The following is a 17,036-nucleotide window of genomic DNA, read 5'->3' on the forward strand; positions in this document are numbered from 1 at the left end:
CTGTGTCTGCTGGGAATAGTGGTACACCGCTCGCTCAGCCACACTATATAGCATTCTGTTTACTGTTCTGTGTCTGCTGGGAATAGTGGTACACCGCTCGCTCAGCCACACTATATAGCATTCTGTTCACTGTTCTGTGTCTGCTGGGAATAGTGGTACACCGCTCGCTCAGCCACACTATATAGCATTCTGTTTACTGTTCTGTGTCTGCTGGGAATAGTGGTACACCGCTCGCTCAGCCACACTATATAGCATTCTGTTTACTGTTCTGTGTCTGCTGGGAATAGTAGTACACCGCTCGCTCAGCCACACTATATAGCATTCTGTTTACTGCCACTCTGTGTACCTCGCTCAGCCACATTATATAGCATTCTGTTCACTGTTCTGTGTCTGCTGGGAATAGTGGTACACCGCTCGCTCAGCCACACTATATAGCATTCTGTTTACTGTTCTGTGTCTGCTGGGAATAGTGGTACACCGCTCGCTCAGCCACACTATATAGCATTCTGTTTACTGTTCTGTGTCTGCTGGGAATAGTGGTACACCGCTCGCTCAGCCACACTATATAGCATTCTGTTTACTGTTCTGTGTCTGCTGGGAATAGTAGTACACCGCTCACCCGCCACTGTATAGCATTGTGCTCTGTGTCGCTGCTGGGAATAGTGGTACACCGCTCACCCGTCACTGTATAGCATTGTGCTCTGTGTCGCTGCTGGGAATAGTGGTACTGTATAGCATTTCTGTACTGCCACTGTACTGCTGCCAGTCAGCGTGTACTGTAAGGATAAGTGAAATGAGGAAGAAATCCGGTGAAAGAGGGAGGGGCAAGGGAAGAGGTGTTTCCCCTGACGGTTCACATACAGGCCACAGGGGAGCACCCAAGAAAACCCACTCAATACCGCCCATGTTGTCCAGGACAACAACCCTCACAAATCCAAAAGAACAGGACCAGATAATTACTTGGATGACCTCTCAAGCGTCCAGCAGTGGGTTAAGCAGCACCAGCACATCACGCATGAGGTCCGAGTCCTCAGCCAGTTACAAGGAGCCAGTGGGCACAAAGCTGACACAACCGGCAGCGACACCACGCACACAACTGCCAGATAACCAGTCCGATGAATTACCTCAGGACACAATGGGGTATTCGCAGGAGCTATTCCCAGCCCAACAAACTTCCACCTTTCAAAGGTCAATGGAGGAACAGCCAGAAATGTTGTGCCTGGATTCACAACCGTTAACTGTGGGAAATGCACCGCGCACTGAAATACAAGGCGAGTCCGAGGAGGACTCGGAAACCCAAATCCCAGAGCAATTTGGGCAGGAGGGGTTGCAATTGCAGGAGGTCGGCCGACAAGATCTGGAAGACGACGTTGGAGTGTGCTGCGCAGAGGTTGTTGTGGGGAGCTCTACTCCACGGCGGCGGCCCACAATGACATATGACGAGTTTGAGGAGATGGAAGAGGAGGGTATGGACAATGTGGACAGAGACCCAGATTTTGTTTGTGAACGAGAACATCGCCGTCATAGCAGCAGCACAGATGAGTCTGTTGAAGAACCCACTGCTGCACGAGTTCGCCTTGTGCCACAAGGTAGGCGGCGCGCTATTTCAGGCACCACAAGCGTGGAAGTTCAAGTGAGAGGCAAAAGAGGAGCAAACAGAAATCGCCAGCAAGGAGGCAGGTGCTCCAAAGTCTGGGCTTTCTTTGAAGACTGCACTGAGGATGTTACCATGGCGATTTGCAAGGTGTGCAAGACCCGCCTGAGCAGGGGGAAAAGTATTAACAACCTCTCCACCACCAGCATGAGCCGTCACATGCTATCCAAACATCCCACTCTGTGGGCAAACGCGTCAGGACAGGGTACCAGCAACAACACTGCCTCCCTTGGGTTCACCAGACTCACCACCAGACCCGCCTCAGCAGCAGCAGTAGCCCAGCCATTGCGTGGTTCACAACATTCACAAACATCAGACGACGCTGACACTGTCACTTTCCGGAGTAGTGCTCTTGAGGTCTCCCAGTGTTCATCAAACACAACAACCAACAGCCCTTCCGTGTGCAGCGCTACGGTTCAGTTGTCTGTGTCGGAGATGTTTGAGCGCAAGAGGAAATTGCCAGCAAATGACCCCCGGGCCGTGGCAGTAACAGCCAGCATAGCCAAGCTTCTGGCCTGCGAAATGCTGCCACATCGAGTGGTGGAGACAAACAGCTTCAAGGGCATGATGTCAGTGGCCATCCCACGTTACGTGGTTCCCAGCCGCTACCACTTTGCGCGCTCTGCAGTGCCTGAGTTGCATGAGCACGTGGTCAGCAAAATAACCCGAAGCTTGAAGAATGCCGTTGCCTGCAAGGTTCACCTCACCACTGACACCTGGACGAGTGCGTTCGGCCAGGGTCGATACATCTCCCTTACCGCGCACTGGGTGAACCTTGTGGAGCCTGGCAGCGATTCCTCATCTGCTATGGCGCGGGTGTTGCCCACGCCGCAAACAGCTGCACCGCCGTCCCTCCCACTGGATAACAACAGCAGCACCTACCTCTCTGACTCCTTCTCCTCCAACGCATCTCAAAGCTGTACCTCATCCGGAAACGCTAACCCAGCAGCAGTAGGATCGTGGAAGCAGTGCAGCACAGCTGTTGGCATGCGTCAGCAAGCGTTGCTGAAGCTAATCTGCCTTGGGGATAAGCAGCACACAGGGGAGGAAATTTGGAGGGGAATAAAGGAACAGACGGATTTGTGGCTGGCACCGCTGGACCTGAAACCGGGCATGGTTGTGTGTGATAATGGGAGTAATCTCATTCGCGCTTTAAGGTTGGCTAAGCTGACACACATCCCTTGCCTGGCGCACGTGATGAACCTAGTAGTTCAGCGGTTCCTGAGGACATACCCAGGCGTGGCCGATCTTCTGTTGAAGGTGCGTCGAGTGGCCAAACATTGTAGAAATTCCAGTACTGCTTCGGGGGCACTCGCCAAGATGCAGGAGCGCTTCAATCTCCCCCACCATCGCTTGCTGTGTGATGTCCCTACACGCTGGAATTCTACGCTGCACATGCTAGCCCGCTTTTGCGAGCAGAAGAGTGCAGTGGTCCAGTACATGACGGCGCAGTACCGAGGCGCATCCGGCCAGCTGCCAAGCTTCTGTGGATCTGCCAAGTCCTCCAAAATTTTGAGCAATCCACGTTGCTTGTGAGCAGTGACAACTCTTCAGTCAGCATTACCATACCACTGCTGTGTTTACTGAAGAGGTCGATGTTAAAAATCAAGGAAACAGCTGTCATGATGCAACTGGGGGAATCTGAAGGAGAAAACGATCAGCGTGATGGTACCAACATCAGGCCATCTGCCTCAGGGAACGCTGGCCCCAGCAGCTATGACGAAGAAGAGGAGGAGGAACAGCTGGAGTTGGAGCAGGAATTTCATGCCACCACTGACGAGGGCCAGAGCGGTGCACGTTGGACTTCCACAATTCAACGCGAATGGTCAGCAGAAGCAGACCAGGAGGAAGGTGACGACTATGATGCATCACAACAACTATCACAACGCTCACAAGAGGATGATGAGGATTCTGGTAGGACTCTGGCACACATGGCTCAATTCATGCTAGACTGCATTGAACGTGACCCACGCATTGTGCGCATTCTGGACAACACCAATTACTGGGTTTATACCCTTCTGGATCCACGGTACAAACACAATGTTCCAAAACTGCTTGAAGAAAGAGTCAGACAGGTCAAAATGGAAGAATACCAGCAGGCCCTTGTGGAGACTTTAGAGAGGAGATTGACATCCTCCCCCTCCTCTAGCCAGTTGTACGCAGACAGACTGACTTCCGCAAACCCAGGACGACCAGGAGGGCAGCAAACAACGCAAGCCGCAGCTAGTACCCAAAAGGGAACGGTATCGGCAGTGTCCTTGGAGTGGGAAAATTTTCTGACACCCATGCAGCAGCAGCCCACTGAACAGCAAGCGTGCAGATCCACCTCCAACACCGATCGCCTGGAGAAGATGGTCAAGGACTACATGTCAGATGACGTAGCTGTGTCGAACAATCCATCTGCACCCTTCAACTATTGGGTATCGAAGCTAGACACCTGGCACGAACTGGCAATGTACGCAATAGAGGTACTGGCTTGCCCGGCAGCCAGCGTTATGTCGGAACGCTGTTTCAGTGCTGCCGGAGGCATCGTCACAGATCGGCGTATCCGCCTCTCTACAGAAAATGCAGACCATCTGACTCAAATTAAAATGAATCAATCCTGGATTGGAAATGACTACGCAACACTCCAGGACCCCAACCAAGTAACATGACCAATGAACATCTGGGATGGTGTAGCGTTTCCGGTCCCTGTTTATTGAACCTCTCATCTGTATTACATTTATGACTGCATGGCGGCAAAAAGCATTGCTGCTATATCCGCACGCTTTTTGTCCTCATGCAAGGCCTGGGTTGTTGTGTCTCAAAAACCGTGGCCTTCTCCTCCTGCGCCTGCTCCTGTTCCATCACGTCTGCTGCTGCTGGGTTAGCGTTGCCGCGTGGTCCCTGTTTATTGAACCACTTATCTTTATTACATTTATGACTGCATGGCGGTACAAAGCATGCTATCCGCACGCTTCTTGCCCTCATGCAAGGCCTGGGTTGTTGTGTCTCACAAAGCGTGGCCTTCTCCTCCTGCGCCTCCTCCTGCTCCATCACGTCTGCTGCTGCTGGGTTAGCGTTGCCGCGTGGTCCCTGTTTATTGAACCACTTATCTTTATTACATTTATGACTGCATGGCGGTACAAAGCATGCTATCCGCACGCTTCTTGCCCTCATGCAAGGCCTGGGTTGTTGTGTCTCACAAAGCGTGGCCTTCTCCTCCTGCGCCTCCTCCTGTTCCATCACGTCTGCTGCTGCTGGGTTAGCGTTGCCGCGTGGTCCCTGTTTATTGAACCACTTATCTTTATTACATTTATGACTGCATGGCGGTACAAAGCATGCTATCCGCACGCTTCTTGCCCTCATGCAAGGCCTGGGTTGTTGTGTCTCACAAAGCGTGGCCTTCTCCTCCTGCGCCTCCTCCTGTTCCATCACGTCTGCTGCTGCTGCTGCTGCTGGGTTAGCGTTGCCGGTCCCTGTTTATGGAACCTCTTATCTTTATTACATTTATGACTGCATGGCGGTACAATGCATGCTATCCGCACGCTTCTTGCCCTCATGCAAGGCCGGGGTTGTTGTGTCTCACAAAGCGTGGCCTTCTCCTCCTGCACCTCCTCCTGTTCCATCACGTGTGCTGCTGCTGGGTTAGCGTTACCGGTCCCTTTTCCTGGAACCTCTTATATGTATTACATTTATGACTGCATACCGACAAAAAACATGTTACCTGTGCAAAGAAAACAGACATTTCCCGCATTTAAAAGACAGTTTTCCCTTTGAAACTTTAAAATCGATTTTCTCAAAAACTATAAGCTCTTTTTGCTAATTTTTTTTTCCTCTTGTACCCACTCCCAAGGTGCACATACCCTGTAAATTTGGGGTATGTAGCATGTAAGGAGGCTTTACAAACCACAAAAGTTCGGGTCCCCATTGACTTCCATTATGTTCGGAGTTCGGGTCGAACACCCGAACATCGCGGCCATGTTCGGCCTGTTCGGCCCGAACCCGAACATCTAGATGTTCGCTCAACACTACGGACAGTCTCGGCATTATGAATAGTGCTGAGGACACATACATCACGTTTGTCCTTCCACCTTAGAGCCATCATTTTGCCTTTCTGCCAGGCAACGACTTCCCCCTTTTTCAGCTTCCTGGCAGAAAAGGCCGGCGGCAGATTGCGACGGTTAGCCCTCAAGGTACCCTAGGCATCGGTTTTATGCTGGACCAGGTAATCAAAAAGTTCAGGGGAGCTGTAAAAATTGTCTGTCGTCAGGCAGTACCCCTGATCCAGCAATGGCTCAATTAGGGTTAGGACAGAGGAGGTGGCACATCCAAACTGGCTGAACTGAGGGGCAAATTTGGTGCCTTTGCCCGTGTAAATTACAGAGTTCCAGATGTACCCGGACTTGGCCTCACAGAGCATAAACGACTTCACCCCAAAGCGTGCCCTTTTTGATGCAATAAATTGCACCCAGCTCAGTCTCCCCTTATATGCCATGAGGCTTTCGTCAACCGTGATGTCGCGATCTGGAACATACACAGCCTTGAAGTTCACAACAATCATCTGGTATATGTCCCAAATTTTTTTCAGCTTGGGTGCGGGATGGGTGGCCTCATCAAACTCCTCGTTGTTTCCGAAGTGCAAATACTTCATGATGAGGGTGTACCGTGGCTCGGACATAACAGATCCAAAGAAGGGCGTACTGAGGATCTTATTAGTGGTCCAGTACCACTTCTGCAGCAGCTTACCAACAACTCCCTGGAGGATGACGAGCCCCAGGAACACCCAGATGTCGTTGCTGGTCACAGGTTCCCACTTCCTGCTCCGCGAGAACCTGGGTAGAGAAGATTCCTGCTGATGTTGCGCTGCATAGTGATTCGTCTCCTCAACGATCTTGCGGATGACGTCATCAGTCAGGAAGAGCTCCAGAAAGGACAGCGGACTCTCGTCGCACGCGATCTTCTGCCCGGGTGCCCCTGTGAAGGGGAACCTGGGTGGCGGAGCTTGAGTGGGGCTCCCCAGCTCACACCAGGTGCGTGCGACCGTCACTGGCTCCTCGGCTTCCTCATCACTGGTCTCCGTCTCCGAAGACAGGTTACCGGGAACCTCGCTGTCTGTCGATTCCTCTAGGAGCTCGTCTTCGCTGTCGCTTGCCTCGAGGACATCCAGCAACTCCTCGTCACGCACACGCCTCCGGGAGGACGAGGCCATGACCCCAAGCAGGGTACGGGGTCACGGGCAGCGACAAAAAAAAAAAAAACAGCAAAAGCAAACGCACAGGGATCACAGCGTCTTGAAAAAGACGGAAAGCAATACGCAATCTGACAGTAATATGAACGAAGCTAAGGCTGGAAAAAAGCAGTAATCGCACAGAAATCGCACAGAAATCACAGATGATAGCTGACAACAGACTAACACTGGACGCTGGGGACTCTGAAAGAGGGAGAGGCAGTAACGGTTCAGGGATTTTATTGAGAGCTGACAGGTGTTTGTGTTTGTGCAAACAACTTTTGAATTACAGTAGCATGACTGGATTACATAGAGTTTGTTTCCCTATGTAATCTAAAGATGCTGTCGCCGCGACGGACACTAGGGGGCGCAGGAGCCGGCGTCAGAGGAAGTGGCTGGGCTACGCCATCTTCCCTGACTGCCGGATCTCCGGGGAAGAGGGGAGCGGGACCGGAGGATCGGGGGAGCCTCGGACCGGAGGATCGGGGGAGCCTGGGACCGGCAATCAGAGCCCAGCAGGAGGGAGAGGGAGCCCCGCAGCAGCCGCAGCAGCACAGAGAAGGCGGCCGAAATCACGCGCTGCACAGCGGTGAGTGGGGAAAGTGCTGGACGAGCTGAGCTCGTCCGAAACACTAGCAGCAACTTTTTCTTGGACGAGCTCAGCTCGTCCAGAACGCTAGGGTGGTTAAGTGACTTTTATTCTATTGGCGCCTCTGGAAAGCTTCTACATATTGCTAAGTCCACCCTTGGTGGAGGGTTGTACCCATCTTCTTCCCATCTACAGAGAGCGACTTTTAATCCTGAGTGGGGTCAGGTTAATCTCCCCACCTGCCCTCACAGTGGTTGCCTAATGGTAACCCTGGTTTGTGAGTATTAAATTGTTATATTACTCATTATTAATTATCATCTATACAATATCACACTATTGGGCTCTTGTTGTCCCCCCTCCCTTTAAATACCAAAGCTGCCATCCAATTTGTCAAAACCAATGACTGCGGACGGGCCGCCATGCCTTCCCACAATTTACACCCCACTGCTTCCTTCTGAGATCGGCCTGTGTAATTTCAATCCATTTTTGATTTTTTTTTTGTCAATGCTTTAATGATCTCATTCAGATTATGCGGAACGGCACACTGCGTAACAAATAATTCTTAATTATAGCTGTGAAGTAGCTGTGTTTGATGTGCTTATTATTCTGCACCGCTCCATGCATCTAATCTACAGAAACGGCACAGATGACACATGGATGTAAAGGACCGAAACTCAATTTCGCAGCATATTGTGCCGTCGTGAAGCTGGTTATCAGTTCTCCTGAGTCCGTTAGGGTTTGATGTACGGCGCGGCTCGTCTTTCCGGAAGCCGATGGAAATGCCTCGTATGAGGTCCACTGTGGCTCATGGCCTACTTTTAGCTGGCTAATTTCCATCCCATGATCCTCTTGGTATGGTCTCGTGTGTTCCCCCTCTCACTGCTCATTGTCAGTCGCTGATGACAGTGATGAATAGAAGGTATTCTCTTCTGCAAACGCGGCATTGCAGAGTTTGCCTTATTAAATATTTCCAGTATTTATGTAGCACCAGGGCATTACTTAGCTTTTTAGTAAACAGAGAACGTAGAAGCATTCAAAGCATTTCCCGTTACCAAAGGAATTTGCAGGTTAAAGTGGAGCTGAACTCTTGCATAGGACAGAAGGAAACATAGAGAAATGCACCCTGTGTGTATTTAGAGAGTTTAGACTAAGGGCTGGTTCACACAGGCATCTGCCGGGCTTTAGGAGGCATTGCATTCGGTGGCGTTGCGTTCGAGCTTTCAATGGCTTTCCGTGGCATTCAGTTGCAGTCAGCATTTTTCTCCCCCACAGGGGGACATTAGCCGAAGTGGTTAACTGTCCCAGGACTCTACATGTAGCGTCCAGGGTCACCTCGAACGCCAGGGAAAATCGGGATCTGAACGCCGGGTTCGCGCAAAGCCCGGTACAAACGCTCCCATTCACTTGAATGGGAGCGTTTAACGCCGAGTCCCGAACACCGGCGGTAAATGTAAACCAGCCCTAAGTCCCCCTCTGTGACTAATCACAACTGTAATTTGATCTCTCAGCTGTGTCAGCCTCTGCAGGGCAGCTGATTTGTAAACCCAGGATGTTAACCCTATGTCTGCTTCCATGAAAGCAGGAAGTAGACACACTGCAGATTTATTGCAGGATTTGTATCAGCTGTAACAAATATTCTTTTTCTTTAAAGGTTATTATGCTGATGCTTATCTTATAAAGCTGAGAGGAAGTTCTGAGTTCAGGTCCGCTTTAATGTCCCTTACTTTTACCCACACAATAGTCAACATGAACACATGCCAATTACCTTATTAGCAAATCAGTACATCTCAACACCAAATAAACAGGGCAAAAGCAGAAGTGATGCAGGAATGCAGGCCCTAGTGCAAATTTAACTCCTCCTCCCCACCACACGTGGCACAAATAACCCAGGAACTGCATTTAGTTCTCCCTTAGAACCTACAGTGGGATGCAAAAGTTTGGGCAACCTTGTTAATCGTCATGATTTTCCTGTGTAAATCGTTGGTTGTTACGATAACAAAATGTCAGTTAAATATATCATATAGGAGACACACACAGTGATATTAGAGAAGTGAAATTTACAGAAAGTGCGCAATAATTATTTAAATAAAATTAAGCAGGTGCATGAATTTGGGCACTGTTGTCATTTTATTGATTACAAAACCTTTAGAACTAATTATTGGAACTCAAATTAGCTTGGTAAACTCAGTGACCCCTGACCTACATACACAGGCTAATCCAATTATAATCCAATCCAATTATAAGAAAGAGTATTTAAGGGAGTCAATTGTAAGTTTCCCTGCTATTTTAAATTTATCTGATGAGTAGCAACATGGGGGTCTCAAAACAACTCTCAAATGACCTGAAGACAAAGATTGTTCACCATCATGGTTTAGGGGAAGGATACAGAAAGCTGTCTCAGAGATTTTAGCTGTCTGTTTCCACAGTTAGGAACATATTGAGGAAATAAAAGACTACAGACTCAGTTCAAGTTAGGGCTCGAAGTGGCAGACAAACAAAAATCTTGTATAAACGGAAGCGATGAATGGTGAGAACAGTCAGAGTCAACCCACAGACCAGCACAAAAGACCTACAACATCATCTTTCTGCAGATGGAGTCACTGTGCATCGTTCAACCATTCAGCGCACTTTACACAAGAAGATGCTGTATGCAGAGGAAACCTTTTCTCCCCCCACAGCACAAACAGAGCATCTTGAGGTATGCTAAAGCACATTTGGACAAGCCAGCTTCATTTTGGAATAAGGTGCTGTGGACTGATGAAACTAAAATTGAGTTATTTGGGCATAACAAGGGGCGTTATGCATGGAGGAAAAACTACACAGCATTTCAAGAAAAACACCTGCTACATACAGTAAAAAATGGTGGTGGTTCCATCATGCTGTGGGACTGTGTGGCCAGTGCAGGGACTGGGAATCTTGTCAAAGTTGAGGGACGCATGGATTCCACTCAGTAACAGCAGATTCTGGAGACCAATGTCCAGGAATCAGTGACAAAGCTGAAGCTGCGCCGGGGCTAGATCTTTCAACCAGACAACAACCTTAAACACTGCTCAAAATCCACTAAGGCATTCATGCAGAGGAACAAGTACAACGTTCTGGAATGGCCATCTCAGTCCCCATACCTGAATATAATTGAAAATTTGTGGTGTGAGTTAACTACTTGAGGACTGCAGTGATAAACCTCCCTAAAGACCAGGCCATTTTTCCACAAAAGGGGCAACTGCAGCTTTAAGGCCAAGCTGCAGGGTCGCACAACTCAGCACACAAGTTATTCCCCCCTTTCATTTTCTCCCCACCAACAGAGCTTTCTGTTGGTAAGGTCTGATCGACCCTCAGATGTTTTTTTTTTGTAAATATTTATTACTTTATTTTAATAATACATTTCGCTATTTATTTATTTTTTCAACCCCGCCCTCCCGCCCATCACTGTAATCGGCTGTCATGGGCCTATGACAGCTGATCACTCTTGACACAATAGAGGGGCCTGCTGTGTCACACAGCTGTCCCCAGTACAGCACTGCTGCTGATCGCATCGCTGTACATTGTAATTAGACGGCGGTTTCGGCGTCTAACAGTCTCCCGAGCGGCGGCGGGGCGGAGCTCCGTCCCCCAAGCAGGAGATGCGCGCGCAGCCTGCACGCGATTTCCTGCAGTAGCCGGCCCCAGGACTTGATGCCAATTGCCGTTAGGCGGTCCTGGGGCTGCCCAATTGGCGTGGGGCGGTCTTAGGATAGTTAAAGAGAGCTGTCCATGCTTAGAAGCCATCAAACCTGAATGAACTAGAGATGGTCCAAAATAACTTGAACCAGAATCCAGACTCTCATTGGAACCTACAGGAAGCTTTTAGAGGCTGTAATTTCTGCAAAAGGAGGATCTACTAAATATTGATTTCATTTCTTTTTTGTGGTGCCCAAATTTATGCACCTGCCTAATTTTGTTTAAACAATTATTGCACACTTCCTATAAATCCAATAAACTTCATTTCACTTTTCAAATCTCATTGTGTGTGTCTCCTATAAGATATATTTAACTGACATTTTTTATCATAACAACCAACGATTTATACAGGAAAATCATGACGATTAACAACGTTGCACAAACTTTTATATCCCACTGTACTTCCTGAGTTCCTGAAGACTGCTTTGGAAAAGAGACAATGCCATGGTTTCAAGTTACAAAGCATTACCACATTAGGCAGGGCCCATTTACAGCTCAGAAGCCTATAGGCACATAAGCTCTGGGGTCTTGACACCCCTGCAAGTTACACCCCCTTTTCTTATTAAATCCACCCTCTATATAGTCAGGTGTACTCCCCTTTTCCCCATATAGTCAGATGTGCCCCCCTATATGTAGTCAGATGTGCCCCCTTCTCCCCCTATACCAGATGCCCCCCCCCCCCATAAATAGCCAGATGTGTCCTCTTCCCCCTCTATAGATAGTCATATGTGCCCCCCAATAGGTAGTCAGATGTGCCCCCATATCCCTTCTTTACCTCAATAAATGTCAATTCACCAAGATTAAAGCATGTGGTAAAACGAGGGAGATGTTCCGTATTTATCTCCAGCCTGGAGCTATCAGTACCTAACAAACATCCATTCGATAGGTTATAGAAGGTAGGAAACAGAACAGACAGAAAAGTAACCGAGGACTTAGAGCTCCGAAGAGAGACTACCCCAACAAGCTTAGTCACAGCCTCCAGTCCAAATACCCCCTAGGAAGTTTAGAAAGGCCTCAGGGCCACCACAAACTTCAAGACCCCCTAACACACATCTCCGAGCATCGAACTAGCCAAGGAGCTCAACAAGTTCTATTGCAAATTTGGGAACCAAGCCAACCATCTCATTAACCAGGCAGCGACTCCAAGAACATTTTTACCCCCTTCATCTCCCCAGTATCCTCAGCACCAGTAGTAGTCCATGCGCCAGATGTACTAGGGCTACTCTGGAAGCTCAACCCAAGGAAAGCCTCAGGCCTAGACGGTGTGTCCTCAATCTGGTTACTTTTTGCTGTGTGCCTTTATTAACCCACAAGCAGCTTCAATAGAGTTATCCCGTTTGAGATAAGCCCACTGCTATTGACCACTGTTGGCAGAACTAATTGTGCTGTAAATTCTTGAATTGCTTTGATCCCTCTCTGCTAGCAGAAAATATAGAAACTGAAAGCGGAAGTCCTCTGTTATTGTCTCACACTGCCCCCTAGTGACAAGTGGCCATAAATACACATTGCAGCAGTAATAATTAGAAACAAGGAAATATAACAAATAAGAAATATAAAAAGTGCTAAAATAAATTGGCCTGGAACACTTGCAAGCCTCTAAATAAACTGGCTGCTAAAGGGTAAAATGTATACCCCTGACTACTTGTGTGTATATTTTGTGTATATCCTGGGCAGTTGTTGATGAAATAATCTTTAGTATTAAAGTCTGTATGACCAAGAAAAAGGCCACCTATCTAGCATGCAGTGTCAGGTGCCTACAGGGAGCCTATGGCTAGTGGCAGAATGACACCCCGCAAGCCCCGGTTCAAACAACAACACCGTGTCCCGTCAAAGAACACTTATTACATTTTATACAGCTGAAAAGGCTACTTACTTTTATAGGTTATTCTCGTTATAGTGTCCCTGTTAAGCATTCGATTTAGGAAGGGGTTGGATGAATCTGCTACCTTAAGGCGAACAGAAGAGAAAGAAAACCACAGAATTAGATAATCATATTCTACAGAAAGCCTGTCACATTAATTGCCATTTAGTTGGGCTGCAAACTCACAATCGCAACCGGCACAGATACCGCTAATAGGCTATAGACTTCTCTGGTCGTAAAATATTTATTACTCTTCATTATGCATGAGGTTGTGCTCGACCAGCCATGCCTAAGCAAGTGGTACCCAGAACATCATAACAAAAGTGAACGATCAGCCGCTATTTCCATGCGGTCAGCATATGGTGCCGGCCAAATGTGACTGATTTACAGAGGCAGTAGTCCCAGGTATTTAAAGGATAGGCGCATTGATAAGATAGATTAAAGAGGAACTGTAACCAAAGATTGAACTTCATCTCATTCAGTGGCTGATACCCCTTTTCCCATGAGAAATCGTTACCTTTTCTCAACTCGATCATCAGGGGGCTCTGTATGGCTGATATTCTGGTGAAACCCCTCCCACAGTATGATGTGAGGACCTAGGTCCTGACATCACAGTGTGGGAGCCTTGTTGCATTGTGGGAAAGAACGGCTGTTTCCAACTGCCAAGCAACCAGTATCTCTCTTTGTGCATGTGTGTAGCTAAAAAAACAACAACCTTTTAGCCTATCACATTGTTGTGGGTGGTTACAGATAATGGCAGTTGGTGCTGTCTAGTTTTTTTTATATCTGCCAGTAGTAAAGATGATGACCTGCAGACTGATTGTTGATACCAATATTTTTCTATAGCTCAACCTAACCCTACTCTTGCACAGAATCCTCCTCCATGATGCCTAACCCTAACCGCCTCCTGCACAAATACCCTACCTGATGCCTAACCTCAACCACCACCCACACCTAATCTTAACGTTAACCTTAACCAGCTTGCGGCCAATCGCTGCAAAGAAAAATAAAAAACTGTCATTTGTAGGGCGCCGCCTTAGGCACCCATTGAAATAGCAGCATTGAGGGAGGGTAATATGGACCCAGCATTCACTATTTATTGAGCGCCACGGGCGCCCAAATTTCCCCTCAGTATCACTATTTTAGTGGGCGCATTTGGCAGCGCCCAAATTACCTTCCCCCCGGGGACATCGGTCGGTCGTCTAGATATCGAGCGCCTTTAACACTGTGCACCCTTTCGGGCCCTTCCAAATAGGATTTTCCAGTATGTCCTGATTGATCCTTTTGACCGATTTTGGCTAGAAATCGATTGAAAGATTAATTGAGTGGCCATGTTGAGATACCCGTTCTTCTTTCTATTACATTATATTATTGTATAACAGCAGGTTGTCTGATAATGATCGATACTGAAGAATTTTTACAGATTACATCAAGTTTTTATGTGTACCAGTGTTATGTCTCGATAAAGTGTGCACTTGCATTTTTGAATACCTAACGAGTTTATGAACTTTTCATTAGGGGCACTTTTTTCTTTTTATTAGCATTCTTTTTCAGCCCTATATGGTTTTTTGATTATTACATGCTTATCAGGGCCGCCATCAGACATTTTTTGGCCTCATACTGGGCAAACCTTACTGGGCCCCCTTCACTCCTCTCTGCCTCTGCACGACAAATCACAATCTTTGAAGGCATGAACCCATTAATATGCATGTTTTTGCTTTTCACACGCTCCCATGAGTGGCGTTCTGCATACGCTCAATTCATTAACTGTAACTGCGCTTGTACAGAAGGCTCCCAGCTATGGAAGTAGGATGGAAGAGGCATGCGGCTTGGAACTGTGCAAGCACAGTGCCCCACAACCCAGCTGGATCACATGGACTTCTTAGGAGCACAATGGATTGGACCAGAGGGGCATTGAGGGAACTGATGGACTACAGTGGGCTGGAAGGAGCCCCAGGTAAGTAAAAATACTTTTATCCTATTGGTCGCAGATTTACTTTAATCACTAATAAACTAGGGTAAATCCTGGATGAACCTCCCGACACCTCTCATCACCATGTGTGCAGTGTCGGATTGGGAGGTGGAAAAACTGAGGAAATCCACCTGCTGGCCAAGCAGCTGTAACCCTGTGTTATCACTCCCAATAGACACCTGCAGAAAGTCCTCACTGTGAGCAGCAACACCTGATTACTGCTGCTTGGCCAGCAAGTGCATTTCCTCAGCTTTCCAGCTCCCAGTCCGAAATTGCATGTGTTTGATTCACTAGGGCCCCATACAGAAGTCCCCCCCTGTGATGCCCTGAAGGCGGCCCTGATGCTTATGCTCAAGTATTGGTTCACACCAGTTCTTTTTTCATTCAATACAATTATTAGATTGAAAGGTCAATCGACCCGTAAAATTGAAAAATGTAGGGGCCGTTGGGCACCCTAAGATGTGAGGCTGCGTATAAAAGAGAAGGGAGGGGGAAAGCAGCCCAAATATTGGATACAGTATAATCCCAGACTCATTCATCTATCACCTATTCTGTAGCACAGAAAACCTTTTGACTTTCTGACAACATTTTTGATTACATTGAGCAATTTCAGCCCAGAGTGGCTCCCCGTGAACAGAACCTCGGCTACAGTAATGAGAACCGCAGGAGAGAAAATGTACTCACTTTTATAAATATGGTGATAACCACAAGGCCATTGGGACTCTTTGCTGCCTCCGTTACATTTGTGTACAGCTCGTGATTATAATGTATTAGCTGAACCTGGAGGAAGGAGAAGAAGACACGGTAAATTTCGAATAATAGCTTGAGCCGGAGCCAGCTGGAAATTAAAACGTCTGCGATGCCCTGAAAAATCACAAGTATGAAGCATTAATGTGACTGATATTAAATGCCTCCACCTCTCTTCGCTGGAGCTAAATGATAATTCATGGAACCTGAAGCTGGATCTGCTTTCTGGGGAAATGGAACTAATTTTTGTAGCCTTAAAGCCTTAGTTCAGGGACTTTTTTTTTCCCTGAATGCATTTATTAGCAATGTATTTTATTTTCTTTAAAGCATGTAAAATTCTATTTGGAAAAGTTTCATTTTTTGCAGTAAAAAAATATAAAACACCTGATGATGTACTGTAGCGGTTAAAGGGTACCCGAGGCGAACTGTATATGTATTATAACGTCACCGGGGAGTTGGGTGCACGCAAGGTGAGACAAATGCTGGCTCACGCTACTGCCGCTCAAATTCTTGGCAGTGTTAAATACTATTCCCCCTCTGAGTCGTAGCAACTCGGAGGGAGAAGTAATTTGGGGATGGTGATCGTTGGAACCCCAAATTACCCTTAACCTCCTTAGCGGTAACCCCATGCTGGACACGGGGTAAGCTGCTGCGGAGGATTTCTCAGGCCCCGCTGGGCCGATTTGCTTAATTTTTTTTATACACGCAGCTAGCACTTTGCTAGCTGCGTGTTACCTACGGCCACCGCCGCTCCGTGCTGATTTGCCGCTTCCCACCGCGTTAGAGGGTGCCCCCCCCGAGACCCCGTGCGCTGCCTGGCCAATCAGTGCAAGGCAGCGCTGAGGGGTGGATCGGGACTCCCCCTGATGTCACGACGTCGATGACGTCGGTGACGTCATCGCGCCTGTTGCCATGGCGACGGGGAAGCCCTAAAGGAAATCCCATTCAGAACGGGATTTCCTGATGGGCCTGTGCGCCTGAGGCGATCGGAGGGGGGTGGGGGGGGATGCCGCTGCACAGTGGCTATCATGTAGCTAGCGCTAGGCTAGCTACATGATTTAAAAAAAAGAAAATGAAAAAATAGTGCTGCGCTGCCCCCTGGTGGATTTAATTGACCGCCAGGGAGGTTAAAGAGAATCTAAAGCCTTAGAAAAGTTCCTCTTTTAATTTATGCTAAGCAGTACGTGCAGAGCTAAAACACCGCATTCCCGTGGCAGAACAATGTAATTAAACCCCCCAAATCCCCGGGGCAAAATTCGGGGCTCCTTCTTGGTAGAGGCAGAGCTT

At 48.0% G+C, this 17,036-nt stretch overlaps 1 protein-coding gene across 3 annotated transcripts in view; it reads right to left on the reverse strand.

Moving 5' to 3' along the window:
- The window catches only part of CA10 (carbonic anhydrase 10), a 312,105-nt gene that overhangs the window by 51,968 nt on the left and 243,101 nt on the right, over window positions 1-17,036 (reverse strand). For all 3 annotated transcript variants that reach the window (XM_068262773.1, XM_068262774.1, XM_068262775.1), the window contains 2 exons: window positions 15,687-15,782; window positions 13,043-13,115 (listed from right to left, as the gene is read on the reverse strand). In XM_068262773.1, coding sequence (XP_068118874.1) covers window positions 13,043-13,115; window positions 15,687-15,782 — 169 coding nt within the window. The remainder of the gene's footprint in view (window positions 1-13,042; window positions 13,116-15,686; window positions 15,783-17,036) is intronic.

This window comes from Hyperolius riggenbachi, chromosome 12 (genome assembly GCF_040937935.1).
Source record: "Hyperolius riggenbachi isolate aHypRig1 chromosome 12, aHypRig1.pri, whole genome shotgun sequence".
In the NCBI taxonomy this organism is placed as follows: Eukaryota; Metazoa; Chordata; class Amphibia; order Anura; family Hyperoliidae; genus Hyperolius; species Hyperolius riggenbachi.